The following is a 16,834-nucleotide window of genomic DNA, read 5'->3' as shown; positions in this document are numbered from 1 at the left end:
CAGCTATTTAAAGTTCCAGCTGTTGTTTTCACAGTAACCACTGGCCCATCAGTACTTGCTGCACAGCTTGCAATGTGACCTCAGTGTGCGCATGGATCACCGTCCTGTGAGAGAGCAGCTCACCAGTTCACCAACCTTTCAGTCCAGTATTTCAAAATGTCATAATTTGCCAAATTTACATTTCTTAAAGTTTCTGCCGCAGTTTTTATAAACTGAGTATAAAGTAGTTTTTTATCTACACGTTTTACATAAAACAAAAACTTTCAATGCAGATAAATGCTAAAGAATAAGCATGGGCTGTACAGTGCTCACAATACACTTAGAACTTCCCTTTTGTTATTACTCTTTTATGGTTAAGTTTAGCAAAAAGCTTGTGTTATTTGTGAATTTTCACTGCAACTCAAAATGTCATAAGTGTGGCAACTATTTTGACGTACAAGATTTGACATACAAGATGATATAAATGAATAAGATCCTGAAGCCTGCTAACCTCATCTGCCAACAATATATTTCATTGTAATTTGTGTAACAATTACACAAAGGGTCTTTGAAATGATTCATGGCAAGATAGGATCACTACTTTATTCTGGTAATTTCATTTTACTGCACAACTCAGTGTGACCTACCACTTTAAATGTACAGCGAAAGATTTATTTTTTCTCTTTACCGAACGATTGTAAAAAGGAGAGAATTAAAAAAAATAAAAATCAACCAGATGGTGCAGGGTGACAGGGGCATATTTAAAGGTCTGCAGTGTTGTTGCAGCTCACCAGGAAAAGCATGCTGCTCCATGTAATGAGGCTGAAGTAGTAGCAGTAGACATCCGAACCATAGTCTTTACCCCATAAAAATTTAAAAGATAATCTTCACCTCACAGCTGTAAAGACTGCTACAGAATATAAAACCAGAGCGTGAACCCTTGCTCTCTTTAGAGGACAATTGGAATGAAAGAAGGGAATCTTGAAGACTTGGCATTTAACATTTATATCCTACTAATACCTTCATCAGGTCAATCTAAGTTCCAAGTAGAATAGGAATGTCATTAAATATCTAATAAAATTATTCCTACATTGAAAGCATTACAGCCCTGTCTCTTTCCCAGAAGTAACTGTTTCTTCTGACTTTAAAGCGATGCCAGATTCTAAGAGGTAGAGCTGTGGAAACATGCTCTCTCTCTCACCACAGCAAATAAAAGAACAGTTAGGCATGGTTTGGTTACTGGTATCAGAGTACAATGAGGTTTTAAAAAGTGTTGGTTTCAAAACCAGTGAACTTCTCCATCGTATAGTTCGAATAGTTTAAAGATCTTTTAGTTAGAGGCCAGAAAAAGCAAAAGAAAGGTTGGTGTTGTTTATGGTTGTATGAGTGGGTGATTTTGTGCTGCCTCTCTGCACTGCTCGTCAATACATACTAACAGAAAGACAAAATCAGCTGTTTGGTATTATTTTAAGTTGTTGAAACACAGAAACTTTGTGTGGAAACTTAAAGAGCACTACATGCAATAACACTATTTTAAAAAACAACAACAAAGAGTTAGCAATATATGACATAAAAGCATTGTGATCATATTATACATTTAAGTCTTGCACAGATTTAAATCTATTTGCCAATACTGTAATGTTTTGAAAAAGTTTTAGGTTTACTTAAAGTAAATTCTCATTGTACATAAACAAATTTACAAGAAAATGTTTTTGGCAATGAGTAGATGGGTATTTTTCTTTTGATTATTTTTAGTATGGAAATCTTTAAATGTTTCCTTTTTTTATAAATCCCTGAAGAAAAATGTGAAGTTTCTACAATAAAGTGTACAATATTTATCACCCACAGTAATTTGTTTGACTCCAAAGGTCTTAATATTTATCAGAAACATTCTCCGGGATGGTAAATCAATCAAATGTTAAATGAATAGAATAAAGCTGTCAACCAGCTTACCAAGAATTCTTAGTAAGTATTGCTAACTAATCTACTACTGGTAGTTTCTTTTTTTGGATTATCTTTGATGAAAAAAACCCAGGATACCTTGAAAAGAGTTGTAGAGAGGGAAGCTCACCTTGAACTCTTGCAGTTTTGACATTACCACAGGCATCTGTCGAAGCAAGAGGGGGTGTTTCTGCTTCTTGATATGATTACCGTCATCATCTGCAAAGAACCAGCCCTGCAGGTTGTCCTCCTCTGATTTAAAACACAAATAAGGCACACAGGTTATTCAGAGAACAAAGCCATCTGTTTTCAGTTAGAACGCTCCAGGGATCAGATTGTAAAACTCCAATTGTCATCTCAGGAATTCAAACTATTAGCACAAACTGTGATTAAGCATGCCGGTTCTCATTGGATGTGCACAATCTGAACAGGCCCAAGTTTGACTGTTATATTAAATAAGTGGAAAAGAGTTATGTGTGGATTCAAAAAGGTCTAATGTGCTACAGATACATGGAAGTACAATGCAGTACCTAGAGCCAACTTTGCCATCTGCAGGTTACTGATCCATGACTGTTTGATGGCTGGGCTGAGTGTATTAAACACCGCACTGAAGTATGTGAGCTTACCGGCCCTGCCAAAATAGAAGAGGACAAAGCAAACACACACATGATCAGAAAAATAGAGGACTCTGGCTTGCATTTAACTGTAAAGTTCTTCAGATAAAGTTTAAAATAGTCTCCATTGATTAGTAAATTTATCATTAAAACACTTAGAAATTTAACATCTAATAAAATGCCTTTGACCTCTTTTATATTCCAAACCTGGACCAGCAATAACTTTCCTAATGTTTTTCTGTCTGTAGGCCATCATCTATATTCACTTATCTGTCTATGTTTTTGATTACAGTGCCTTACATAAATTTTCATCTCCATTGAATTTTCCTTCTGTCATCTTACCATCAAAATCTTCAATATATTTCATTGAGATTTTATGTAGTCTTGGGCATTATAGGACATACTTGTGATGAAGAAATATATAAATGAAACAAATACATGATAAAAAGTTTCCTGCAGGAAATTTTTTTTATAAAGGTTGGCTTAAGCTTAGGTTGTAGAGTCACCCGTTACAGTTACAACTAGAGAACGAGACATTTGCCTATTTTTCTATGCAAGTAAACTCAAGATCAGTCAGATTCGATAACCATTGATTTCCAAGTCTTTCCTCAAATTCTAAGTTTAATTTAGGTCTGGATGTCGACTGAGCTGTTCAAACACATGAATATGATTTGATATAAACCGTCACATTGTAGCACTAGCTGTTTGCAATGGTTTGCTGTTCTCCTCGAAGGTCTACCTTGATCCCAATCTCAAGTGTTTTATGGGCTTCAACAGACTTTTTTTCAGGGTTTCTCTAGATTCACCTCCTCCCATTCTCTCATTAAATCCTAATAACTTCCCAATCCATGCTGAAGAAGAGCATTCCTTCAGCTTGATGTTTCCACCATGTTTTAAGGTAAAAATAGTGTTTTCAAGAATATGTGTGGTTAGTTTTCCACATGTGGCATTTTACATTTACATTTGCATTTATTTGTGTAAAAAACAGACTTGTCGTTTTTGCCAGGCAGCTGGAGCTGAATCCTGCACCGGTCAGCTGCCCTGATCTCTTCTTCCTTCTTCAATATCAGCCTCTGGAGACCTGAAACCCAGTCCTGTGCCACAGTGGAATTTACATTCTGCACACAAAAAATAATGGAGAAAAAAATGGGGAAAAAACAAAAAATCAGAGAAATCTAATTGAGGAGTGAAAGAATTATATGGAAAATGTGAAGGAATGAGTACGACAACAAGGGAAGGAATGGAATAAATGTTTTCCACAGTATTTCCACAAATGATTTTCTGGAAAATTCTGAAGAACAGAATTTGTAGGGGTTAGCATTCACATTGCAAGAACAAGTAGGAGAAAATGTGGCCTTAAAATGTCATTACCAATGACATCTCAACATTTCAGCATAGCCCTCAACATGAAAATTCTCTTGTTGCTCATTTATAACTAGAATACTGTCTGTATGAATTAGGATGATGAATGTAGAGATAAAATCTTGCAACAGTATGTCTGGCTTTTTTCAGTCCTATTCCTCTGCATTAGAATTCATTCTCACCTTCATCTATTTGGACATACGACTTCTTTGTGAGTCTCTCTATGACTCCTGTCTGAATTTGACAGACCTACCAGCACAGCACTAACACAGAGACTCACACTGCACTCTGCTGGCTAAAGCACTATTTCATTGTCTTGAGTTGACACTTGATAGGACACCTCCGGACGATTCAAATCAAAGACTATGAGACACCTAAACTCTGCAGGAAAAGTTTCTCACAATAAAACAAACCGTAGCTTAAATATTATTCTTACATATTCTGAAGGAACATATAGCTATATATGTTAAGTTGTATCATTAAACATGTATTAAATAGAGTAAACACCTGAACCCTAATCGCAACCAGGTTTTCAAACTGCAAGAGAAAACAAGGCGCAGTTAAGACAGGCTAAGGAAGTTGCTCAGAGTGAAGTTGCTCTGCTTTATACTTTTTAGGTTGCGATCTCTGTCATGCTCATGATTCATTCGTGATTTGGAAATGTTGGCAAGTTTTTGCAGAGTTTATTTAAGGTATGGATCCACATTTTTCAGGGAATACATACAGAGACTGCTTGTAATGACAACTTTGATTCCTGCTCCACTGTTAATGTAAAAACTGTTTAAAATGTCACCTTTATATCCTTTTGTTCTGTTTTAAAAATTGTAAAACCTGAGTTAAAAACCTCACACAAAATAAAGCAATTATAATCAGTGGAACTGAAAGTGCTGTGAAAAAAAAATCCCCATTACACTTTTTTTTTTATTTTTTATTTTACCACACAAGCAATACAATGTAGCAGGTTTTAGACTAAAACTAACATGTCTAAAAAACATTTCAAAATGAAAATGTGTTGACAAAGTTACTTCTGCTTTGGTTTGTGGGTAATATATTAATGTAACTGCCCCTGATCTGACTTTATGTTTGAGTTTAGTGCAGGTATACAGTACCTGGTAGTTCCCTTTGAGGCTGCCAATCATACCAGCTATCTGGTTGACCAAACCAAGGTCATGAATTAGGTTTTGCAGGTCTTGGTACAGCTGACCAGGACCCATGTAAAGCTTGTCTACAAATGAAAAAGAAATGAAAAGTTCAAATACCCCAATGAACATTGAATGAAACAGTCTGGATAGTTAAAAAAAACTAAAAAGAAAAAAAAAAAACTGTGTTCAGAAACTGGTAACAGTGTTGATTTGGCAACAGTTTCAGTTCACAATAGTTCCCCTTAGAAAAGAGTGGACACTTGGGCAACAATGAGCAAGAATGAGAGCAGCAGTGAGAAATGGGACAAAAATCAATAAAGGGCAAACAGTTTCCCACAGGCTGCAGTGACAGTTTTATAAACTTGCCTGGCTTGTCATTCATGTCACTGTATATTCAAAAGGACACACATATTCCACTATTGACTTTCAGGGGCCAAAAGTTTGGTTTTGCATGTCACTTTGAATCATACTTTTATCTCTTCCCTTTTATTCCAGGTATCCCACAATGAGCATGGTGCAGTATTTTTTAAAACTTATACCTTAAAAAATATACACACTGCTGTACAGAACACATTCAAACAACGTAGACAATTTTAGACATACTACTGTCCGGTACCGTATATATAGAATTGGATACTGTTAAATCTAATTTAAAAGTTGAATTGTGCTCAATCCTTTACAACTTTAAGTTAAAAGATCAGCTTTAATTTTCACAGACCTTGAGGCATCTTTGATATAAATGAATCATTTATTGTCTGGCAACAGAATCCATGACTATTTATGGGTTCTTGCTGTTTAGAACTTAATTATCAATATAAAAACAGGAAGAGACACTGAAATGTCCATTCCCAGTGCCTATATTGGCTTTTTGTGATCTATGTTAAGATCTAGATTTCTAAATGGCTTTGTCCAAGTGTTGAATACCAAAATGTGCACAAAAAAAAAGCACCAGTAAAAGCATTTTTATAGCAAAGCCAGCCATTTATAAAGTAACAAATTTCCAAGAAGCAAACTGTCTACAAATTACACACTGGGTGTGAGAGCAGCAGGAAACCGAGACTTTAAATGACCAGCTTTAGATGGTGCCAGCGCAGAAAGACATGACAATAAAATGACATCACATGTTGTGGAATATTTTCGCAGTGCTCAGGTGCCAGAGGCGCTTTTTGGCCCAAAACAGATGAGCAACTATCTTTCCACTTATTCCTGGAAAAAAAAACACACACATTTGAAGTGCATGCACACTTAAAGATGGCTTTAAACCAAACAGAAAGAGTTAATGTACGGTGCCAAGAGCACATTTTATGACACAATCAGAAGCCTCAATGTACTATTATGGTTTTATAGGGCATATAAAAGGAAATATAAAAGGAAATATGAGTATATAAAAGGAAAATGACAAATGGTTTTCAAAGTATTTTTTTTAAATAAAACTCAATTGTGTTGAAGTTCCTTTTTTGAGCTGCCTTTCACTGCAGTTATATCTGTTAAGTCTTTTAAAGGTATATTGCTACTAGGGAAGAGTCACACATGACTGAAATGCAACTGAAATATAATAAGATGGGACTGAATACAAATGCTTGGCATACATTTGAAATTCATTCTAAGAAAACAGATGAATTTGCACTCCGATGGTCAATATCATTGGTTTTAATAGAAGATAAACATCGCATATGGCAGAAAAGACTGAATGCCAGGTAGCTGTACAAGAGAAACTCTTTAAAAGTTGGAACGTGGGTGTACTGAAAAAGGCAGTGTAATTTACAGGTAGCAATTCCAGCCTGGTACTACAGTAAAAGTGTGCGTCTTTGACCTCTGCAAGACAGGCCATGCATAACTATTTATCAAAGCATTTAGCAACTTAGCAATACCACAGAGAATATAAAAAATAAAAGCTACAGCACCAGAAAAAACAAATAATACACTCTTTATGCCTCTTTCCCTGATCTGGGTCTTTTAAAGTGGCTGAGCAGCTGTTTACCATAGAGGAAGACTCAGTGGAAAGACTGAAATCACTGGACTCAGTAGCTAGCAGACCAAACAGCCAAAGAGGTTGAGAGAGAGAGAAAAAACACACACTCAGTCTGAATTTAGCAAAGGTTAAAAAAAAAAAGATTGGTGACAGTAGTGACCTTCACTCACAGCCAACTGACAGGAAATGGGCTGAGAGAAAAGGGCGGTAGACATACAGGAAAGGTCTCAAGCGTGGGACTTGAACTCTGGATGTCTGCAGCAGAACCAATACCTTCCCCACAAGGGGCACCTCCAATATCCACATAAAATACTTAACTGTGAATCGGAGCCACGGTATCTTAATATAAGCAATAGAAGTTAATCTGTTTCATTAGAAAGCATCACTGTTTGTGTTTTTGTAATCAGAAATATTTCCAAACAAGTTTTGACGGCCATGTAGTAGAACCATTCTTTAGAAAAGCTGAGGAGCAGTGTGCAGAAACAGATGTTGGACATTCCAGTACTGTGTTATGTTTCCATGCTACATCCAACCAAAGAAAACTACAATTACTCTTGCACTTTCTGAATGATCTTATTGAAATGATTAAAACCACAGAAGACGTTTAAAAATTATAACTTAAAAGAAAGAATCTTTGCATATCTTAATAAATTAAACCAGGTATTATCAGAAAATAGAAGGAAGGTGATTGGAAGACTAATGGTCAAAACAAGTTCAATGAAACATTGTGTTTCATACTTGGCTTAGCGTTGATCACCACCTTCTCCCCAGAGTGAGGAGCAGGGTATCGGCTATTATCAACCATTTCCTCACTGGATCCAAACTCCAGCACTTCTACAAAGTTTAAAGGTACACTCCACTTCAGGAGAAACTTCTGGTCAAGTGGAGCATTTCCACTGCCACTCCCACTGCCATCCTGGGATCTGTTGAGATTAAAAAAGGAAAGGCCAATGTCATAAGTGGAGATAAAAAAGAAACATGTTTAGGAAGGAAGGAAAATTCCCCTCCAGTACTGTGAGAAAGTGACATCGACATGCAAGAAAATGTGGAGAGAAAATTAAGCTGAACATTTTAATTGAAACTCATAGTTAAACGTATACAACAGGGAGAACACATGGTCCAATATTCAAAGATTACAAACAGTATTAAATCACATTTGTATTGAAAAGGTTAAGATCTCCCTTACCGGATATTGGGCGTGGCACACATCAGGACATCATTTAGCAGAAAGAGACGTCGCTCTTTCGTTTTGATGATTTCACCACGTTCATTGTAAACAGTCTCCACCATGTCGTCTGAGCGAATCAGGTAGCGGCTACCGTTACTCAGAAGCTAAAGAGTGATGATAGACATGATAAACGTCCTTGATTTCACAGTGAATGAATTTGAAGCTTGTTTTCCACATGTTTCTTGTGACTCCACTGTGAAAGTGCTCATTATGGATGACAGTATATAAAAACTATGATTCAGAGTAATTAAAGCTTGCGAGGACTAAAAGTCAACAGGCCCACGCTTGATGTCCTGTAAACATGAGTTAGCACAGAAACCAGAGTATTTGGAACAGACAGACAAATAATGACAATAAGGGGATTGTTTGGGTTATATGCGCATGTCTAACACAATACAATAAATAAAGCAAAAATCTAAAGCACTGATAAGATGCAAAACACTAAAGAATCACTACGGAAATCTGCAGGTTGATCGGCATTGATGGAAATGGAAAATTTTTTAAACTTTTTTCAGCCAGTGAATGCATCATACTAAATGCTACTAGGTTGCAGTGACAACACCACTCTGATGTGGATGCAGTCACCAAGAAAAGAACATCCAAAATTGGTCATTATAATTATCAGTGACAAGTTTACAAAAAAAAAAAAACGATGTGAAATGATATTTAAAAGGAGAATACCTATGTCTGTGATATAACCAGACATCTATGACGGTCAAACTGCAAGAGAGAACAAATAAATACCTCGAAGGCTAAACAAAGTCTAAACAGGGTTTCATTTAAACTGTCTATTTGAGATGATAGAGAAAACTATGGTAATGTTTTCTGATCCATTTGAAGTTTGACTTAAGCACAGCCCTTTACCAAAGCCTACAAATACAGACCTTATTAAGGTAGTGTTCATTCATGGCCTTCGCAATGTGACGGATCTCGCAGCGTTGATCAGCTTCCCTCTTTTTTTCATTGAGCTTCTCGGCCAAGGTCTCCAGCTCAGTCAGGGCCATCTGCAGGGGGAGACGGTCCGCATGACCCACTGGTGTGTTCTTGAGCATGTCCTGATGAGGGTGAGAGGAACACAGCATTAATACTGTGTTTACCAGCAATAGCTCTGGTAAACAATTATTAATTTTTAAGCTTTATGTGGACATTTTCAATGCCACATAATGTTATGATTTTTCTGGTATTCACATTAACTTTTACAATTGAAAGCAAAACTATGGCTTTAATTTTATGAAAAGACATAGATAAAAATAGCAAAAAGATCTAGGCCAAAGGAGAGGAAAGTTGAAAGAAAAGGAAAACCATATCCACAGAGAGCAATTCCCTCTCTGTGAGAACCACAAAAAAAAACAAGGGCATTCATTAGAAAGTTTCCAACTCCCTCTGCTGGTGAGAGCATGCATAACCAGTTGTTCTGCTTATTACCTGAAGAAGTAAAATGAACTGTGGGAACCTCTGAATGGGTTTCATCATCAGGCCATAAAGAGTCATGCGGTCACTGCTGGATTCTTGACGATGCTGTACATAAGCACAACTGTTATTATAATGCAGATAAGAAAACTACATATAAGTGTGTATAAAATAACTGGAATAACATTGCTTTATACTGTGCAAGTTAGAGAGAATATCTGCAAAAAGCTTTGATATAGATGAAACACAACAAAACACAACACATGGGAAAAAAAGAAAAAAGATAGGACATCATCATCCATAATATGAGTACCATTGTCACTCGAGGTTAGTATCAGGGTTTCAAACCTTGAGGAACTCCAGGAAGCCTGATTTAGAGGCACATGTCTTCCTTACAACTGCCATTGCTGTGCTGAAGTTGTTAACATACTCGCTGTAGGCATCCAGCACCATGGATTTAGAAAACTGTATGTGGGAACAAACATTTAATATGAATGTATATAAATTAAGTATTAACTTGTGTTGCAGAAAGATGCAGATTGGACAATCAAATAAGAAACTGAGAATGTGTATGTAAAGTTAAGTTGTATCTTACTTTAAAATGCACATAATATTTTACACTTGTTTCCAAAAATGTATCTCCTTGTGTTTATATAAGAAATTTCTTATCGCCCAGTTACCAACACCACAGGTATATTGATATATAGATTTTTTTTATGAAAATGCCTGCAAAAGCAGGTGAGTGACTGAAGTTTTTTGTCAATGGCACAATTAGAAATGCTTTTATTAAGCTACATTTTAAAAAGAAGAGCTTAAAGTGTAAAAATCTTCATAAAAAAGCAAAGACTACCTCGACTGATTTGTCATTTATGTTTATGATGAGTGCTTCATATACAGATTAATTCTTACCGACGCCACAAAAACATCCCCGATCATCTCCAAGCTGTCCCACTCAGACACACGGCTTGCCAGTGCAATCTGGAACAGGAAGTGGCATTGCAGGATCTCCCGCACACGATAAAAGATAATCTTCAGCTTCCTGTCACTGAGCAGCCTTGGCTCAATCTGGGAAAGGGGTTTCTCGTATTGCTGAAAAAATATGTGCATACATAACCTGTAATAACCACCATTTCAAAGTAAAGGCACCACATTTGTCCAGCTGTCCTTACACACCTCTAAAATTCTTTTGAGAGCATCGAGATAGTTCTTCTCACTGTCTAATATAGAGCCCAGTATACATCGTCGCACAAGCTGCAGATAGCAAATACAAAAGCATTAGTTTTTAAACACGGTTTCCTACTTTTACAGCTTCAAAGACTCCTATGGAAAATCCTTACCTGCTGCTGCGCGAGACCCTCTGGAGTTGGTGGAAGCACAGGCTCAACGTTGAAGCAGTCCACCTCGATGAAGACCTCAGACTCATCCTCAAAGCAAGCTAACTTTCTCTCTAAAATATTAAAACAGGAGGTATGTATGTAATTTTATTAACGGATGTTAGAGCTGTGTGGCTCTGCAAAGTAGTCACATACCTTGACAGAATGACTTTGTTTTGATGAAAGAACGTCCCCTCTTCACCGCAGCTTTAGTTTTCTCAAGCCCATCTTTTGTCCCTTCCTTAGCTGCCTTCACCAGCTTTTGCATCTTGGATGACAGGAAAATGCTATAACTTAGAACTCAACATTAAATCTCACTTTGTTTTTTGAACCATCAGAGCTCTGTCTAAGGTGATGTTTAGTTCACATTATTTAAACCTAAAGCTATGAAGTGGCTGAGCTACAATGGAAGAGGGTTAGAGTACAGATCAATATTACGGGACAACAGGATCAAAGAATAGCAGCAACTGAGACGTCAGCAAAAAATAAAGTCTGGATTTTATTACAAAGCAACAAATGTAAGATGTAAGAGATTGACTGCAGTAAACCTGTTCTGCAGTATCTCATTCCACAATTTCCTGTGCCTTTCTGAAGTATTCATTCCTCTTACACTTTTTACTATTTTGCCAAGTTACAATTCCAAGCTCTAGTGTATTTGACTAGGATTTTGTTTGGTAGGGTTAAAAAAATACAACATATTTGTGAATTGTGAAGGAAAAAATACAAGGCTTGTGAGTTGGTAATGAAAATCTATGAGTACTTTTGGAAGGCACTGTACGTGAAGGTCTCAGCTGAATAAGACACTAAATAAAAGTTGGTGTTGCTGGTGTCTCAGTTCACTGTCAATTAAACTCATCTATGTTAGAAAACAGTCTATCTTAACCTTTATAACCTCTGGTGCAAAAAGAAATCGCAAGACTTATCAATGAAGCAGGCGGTGATGTAAAATGACTGGATGCTAACCCTTCACCAGTACCACCACCAACAATATTAAACACCAAACCAGAATAAAGGTACCAGGTCAGTGGGGTTAGCCAGACTGAGAGTCAAAGGGGTTGGGACTAGTTTTTTTTTTTTTTAAATCTAGCACAGACACATGAGGTGAGCCTAGTTTACCTTCTGCTCGTGTTTCTGTTTTAACTGCTGCAGCTCTACAGTTCCCACTGTACTTGCCATTAGCTCTTTCATCTTTTTCTCATAGTGTTCTTTCAAGCGTGTCAGATCTTGAGAGAGCTAAACAAAAGCAAAGCAAGGATTACTGGTCATGGCTTTAGAGTCGGGTTGCAGCTCAACGCATCAGGAAACTTAAGCATTTGGTCTTTTTATTTGCTTTAGTTTTTCCATGAATATGATTTGTTTAAATGTATCATGGAAAATGGGAAAAAATAAAATTAAAAAATTAAAAATTTCAGTACACCTCTTCTGAGAAGTGCACTTTTTGTTTTGTCCTGATTTCATTAAACTTCAGTTAGTATTTTAGATTAGAATATATATATATATATATTTTTTTTTTTATTAAATCCAGAATACAACTTGCTCTAATAACTGGGCTTCAGCGACTTATTTCTGAGGCATCATGCATTCTTCTCTCTCCTCCATGAGGTTTTAACTATAAGTTAAACTTGAATATACATGTGAGAGGTTCATGATGTTTACAGAAAAGCTTAAACCCAAAATGTAAAATACTAGATTCCTACAAAAAAAAAAATTATGTAAAAATTCAATATCTTCCTTGACTCAACTTTTGTTTTGTAATGAATTATTATTATTTTTTAAACACAGAAGATCAACAACTACAAAGATTTTCCAAATGGTCAGATTTGTCTTTTTTGAGCTGACCAGCAGGATGCAGCAACAGGTATGGGTGAAGCAGTGTGGCCCTGCTCTATGCTCCATACATCTCCAGAAATCTTCAGTCAATCTCTTTGGTAAGTGAAAATGAATAGATAAGATTAAGGGAACCCACTGGATAGGCATCCATTTTTCAGAGTGGAGATTAATCAATTTCATTAACCCATTAATGAATCCATTTCTGCATGTAAATGATTACATATGACAATCTTTTCCACAAATAATGAAAATGTGCCCACTAAACCTTCATGTAAAGGCTATATTAGGAGAGAACTGAACAAATATGTAAAAATCTGGTTATCAAACAGACAGAGGTTTTAGTTACTGGCAGGAAGCAATAGTGGAAATGAAAAGGTCTTTGTTATACTCACATGCATTTTCCTCTGTGGTGGCTTTCCTCTCATGAATGCATGGGGCAGGCCATTCTCAGGACGACCCTCCCCATCGCTCGCCTCGTCGTAGCTTTCAAACTCACTTGAGCTCCAGCCGTTATCGAGGGAGCTGCTGCAGCCGCCCTCCTCGCCGAGCTCCACATCATCATAGATCATCTCATCTGGATCTGTGTGGAGGACAAAAACAGTTTGAGGACATTCTGTAACTTCACTTTCTGTTCAGCACATTGCAAACCATAGTCTATTGGCCTTTTGATTAAAAAAAAAAAAAACAGGTCACATTAATCAACCTTGAACTTAACATGCTGCATATAGAAACTAAAACACAAAAAGTGCCAATTCTACTTTCATATATAAAAACCTGCGAATGCTATTGTGTCACATTGAACAGCAATAAGAGAAAAATCACAGTTGAAGAAATCACAGCAAGCTAGCGAAATGAAAGAAGTCGTACTGCCTGCTGCAAAGTTAAAGAGAGGAAGCTTCATGCTGAACTTGAAAAGAAAAGTTCAAACCTGTGTTAGAGTCTGAATTTTCTCTGGGGACATCATCGTAGATCACCTCATCTGGATCTGAAGCACATTTCAAAACATAACAAGAATAAACGTTTGGCACAAAAAGACAGCTGGAGAACTTGGGCCACCTTTGAGTAATAATGTAAAAAAATCTAAAAGAAAGGCACACAGAAGGGACCGCTTCCTCAAATGAAAAGGGAAGGAAGTCTGAGTTGTGTCAAATGGAAAAAAGAAAGGATTTTTTAAAGGCAGCTATTGTGTAATAACACAGTAAACAACAGTTGAATTAACATTTTTATCAAACTAGTTATCTCACTTACTTTCCATCCAAGCAGTGTTTGCAGGATCTGATGCCCATTTAGCCAAAGCATCTTCTTCTGTAATAGCTGGATACTCTTCACTGAAAACACTTAAGAAATATGTGCACTTAAGAAATATATACTCTTTTTTTATTTGTTTTTGGGTAAGTGATCAAATCACAGAATTTTTTTCAAAAAGCAATTACACAATGACTATCTTAAATAAATTTGAAAGATATCTACATGCATGAGATGGTTGCGTGTTCTGGGGCTCACCTGTCAGCAGAAGTGTTGCTGGTCCCGACTACTGTCACTAAAAGATGAAAGAAAAAACTGTTACACAACAAATTAAAGAACATTTCACAACCAGCTGCAAATTGCTAAACAGAAAAACTAAGAGTATGACTTAAGAACAGCACAAGAGTTCATACAAAAACTTTTCAATGGGCTGTTCTGTGTAGGCTGTAGAAAAGACAATTGGCAGGAAATTAGTCCTTTAATGGACAGGCACAAATAAATACATTTGAAAATTATTTGTATAAATCTAGTCTAAAATCAAAACAAAGTCAAGTGACACACTTTTAAGGTTTGTATCCTCTAGTTTAAATTGCCAATCTGGGGTAAAAAAAAGAAAAAAAAAGAAAAATGATTTAGCATGTTTTTATAGTATGTAACACATTTCAAATAATGAATTACTCCAGTTATGTTATGTTTAGCATTACAAATGAAAATAAATTAATAAATTGAAAGACTCAAAATAACAAGAAGTCTAGAAGTAACTATTCATGTTTTGTAACTGTGTCTGGTCAAGAAATTCCCCAGGATGTAGACGTTTAATGCCTTATTAGTTGTTGATTGTTGTTAAACGTAATTTCTATTAAATAAAATAAAAAAAATAATTCAATATTTATTCAATATTCAATATTAATTTAATTGTTTTTTTAAAAGTATTTTACAAAATCAAATCCTTCCATATAATTATGTATATGAAAAATAACTCTTGACTCAATGTGTGTCTTTGTCAATGAAGTCTGTCATTTTGGACTTTATTTAAATTAACCAGTTTGTTGTCACGGTCACACTGCCTGAGTATTTGCCACCATCGACACATCAGTATTTGTTCCATCCCCCCCACTGAGGTATCCTATGATGTAAAGTGCAGATAGTTGACAACCTTTCCATCTACAGCAAAGATTCTGGCTCTCCATCCCGAAAAAGGCAAATATAATTTTGCAAAGCACTGTACCCAGTGAAACCACACATTCAATCACAAGTACGAATGCTTCTTTGACACGTATAGTAAAGATTTAAGCAAACATTTGCATGATCTAATCAGAACAGGTTTAAAACTAATTATCTGCCACCAGGTGTCACTAATTCCTCCCCACATACCATAATTTTGACTTTAATGTTGTAAAACTACTTAATTTCACTTAAGCATAATCTTGATTTATTCATTATATTCTTAAAAAAACATTCCAATAACATCATAATGCAGCCATGTTTGGTGTGGACAGAAAAAAAAAAAAGAAGCATACTTGTTAAACAATTTTAGGATCAGAGACATTGAGGTTATTTACTAGAATAAAACTGAGTATTTCAACCCACTCTGAGGTTGAGAAGATAATGATGGTGCTTTAGGCTTCTGAGCATGCGTGGACTGCCAGATTTTAGGGAAACCGGAAAATCCTCACAGCCAGCACAGATCTGTGGGGAGGTCTAAATTTAGCCTCTTACTTCCTTGTGGCAAGGCTTTAGGAAAAACAAGAATGAAAAAAAAGTCAGCAACTGAGACAGTGTTGTGTGCTGAAACCCATACACTGTAAGTGTCTGAATTCAAAAAGCTGAATGGTCTGCTTTTGTGGATATCTCCAGAATAGCATAACATTTTCTTATCGAGTGAAGCAGTTTGAAACATGCCCTAGTTAGAATCTATACTTTACCATCTTCATCCACGGAGAGATGTCGAATGATGACGGGTGTGGTGTAGGCAGGTGTGATGAGCGGTACACCAGAAGGGGTCGCATAGCCACATGGCACAGGCACAGAGTATCCTGAAGTAATGCTGGATGAGCTGGTGTGGATATCCTGGCTTTCTTCCTCTCGTACTTTCGACTCCTTTGGTGAGGAAGTGGAAGAGGAGGGTCCGTGTTGCTGCTCTTGCTGCAGCTCAATGGGAGTGATATCAATCACAGAGTAAGGGTTGACTTTACTGTGAGAGGAAGTCCTGGGCAAACCCTGTGGAGCATGTGGGTCATTCAGAGATGAACTCTCCACTTCAGTGTCTGCAGAAAGACAAGAAATACAGCTTTACCATTCAATCAAAGCGGCACCATGACGCCCAATGGGACAGAGACACAGGAAGACGCATCAAAATATAAGGTTACTAAATTTCACTACGCTTAAACTGATATGCAATATGTTTCTGAACACAATATTTTGCCTTTGGTTTTCAACAGAGGTTTTCCTCTGCTATTTTCTTATGATGATGACTTCGTGGCACCATGTCATAGCATGCAATTTCTCCACACAGCCTTCTAGATTTCACAGGCAAAATGTTTGTTCACCTCAATAATCAGCTTAACCCTTGTTCTGTGGGGGGACAAAAAAGACATTTGCTGATAACATGATCATGAAGCAATCACATCTCAGGACAGAACTGTTGAGCATCTCGAAGACGGTCCACAAACTTTCATGCTCCATCACACTACTGGCAGCACTCTGTGATTAGCTCCAAGACTGCAGTGGCAATCCAT

At 36.7% G+C, this 16,834-nt stretch overlaps 1 protein-coding gene across 2 annotated transcripts in view; it reads right to left on the bottom strand.

Moving 5' to 3' along the window:
- arhgef10 (Rho guanine nucleotide exchange factor (GEF) 10) overlaps positions 1–16,834 on the bottom strand; it is a 45,481-nt gene that overhangs the window by 17,098 nt on the left and 11,549 nt on the right. Inside the window, exons 4-22 of one of the 2 annotated variants that reach the window (XM_055038403.1) lie at positions 16,022–16,363; positions 14,355–14,391; positions 14,100–14,188; positions 13,780–13,836; positions 13,244–13,431; positions 12,138–12,254; positions 11,178–11,289; positions 10,986–11,095; positions 10,822–10,899; positions 10,558–10,737; positions 9,997–10,113; positions 9,664–9,756; positions 9,123–9,293; positions 8,197–8,342; positions 7,749–7,933; positions 5,006–5,121; positions 3,525–3,652; positions 2,451–2,551; positions 2,051–2,172 (exon numbers count right to left, since the gene is read on the bottom strand). In XM_055038403.1, coding sequence (XP_054894378.1) covers positions 2,051–2,172; positions 2,451–2,551; positions 3,525–3,652; positions 5,006–5,121; positions 7,749–7,933; positions 8,197–8,342; positions 9,123–9,293; positions 9,664–9,756; positions 9,997–10,113; positions 10,558–10,737; positions 10,822–10,899; positions 10,986–11,095; positions 11,178–11,289; positions 12,138–12,254; positions 13,244–13,431; positions 13,780–13,836; positions 14,100–14,188; positions 14,355–14,391; positions 16,022–16,363 — 2,489 coding nt within the window. The remainder of the gene's footprint in view (positions 1–2,050; positions 2,173–2,450; positions 2,552–3,524; positions 3,653–5,005; positions 5,122–7,748; positions 7,934–8,196; positions 8,343–9,122; positions 9,294–9,663; positions 9,757–9,996; positions 10,114–10,557; positions 10,738–10,821; positions 10,900–10,985; positions 11,096–11,177; positions 11,290–12,137; positions 12,255–13,243; positions 13,432–13,779; positions 13,837–14,099; positions 14,189–14,354; positions 14,392–16,021; positions 16,364–16,834) is intronic. The other variant, XM_055038404.1, reaches the window with a different exon arrangement.

Source organism: Poeciliopsis prolifica, unplaced genomic scaffold (assembly GCF_027474105.1).
Source record: "Poeciliopsis prolifica strain line A6 unplaced genomic scaffold, Auburn_PproV2 SCAFFOLD013, whole genome shotgun sequence".
NCBI lineage: Eukaryota > Metazoa > Chordata > Actinopteri > Cyprinodontiformes > Poeciliidae > Poeciliopsis > Poeciliopsis prolifica.
The sequence above is the reverse complement of the archived record's forward strand: the minus strand, read 5'-3'. Positions and strand labels throughout refer to the sequence as shown.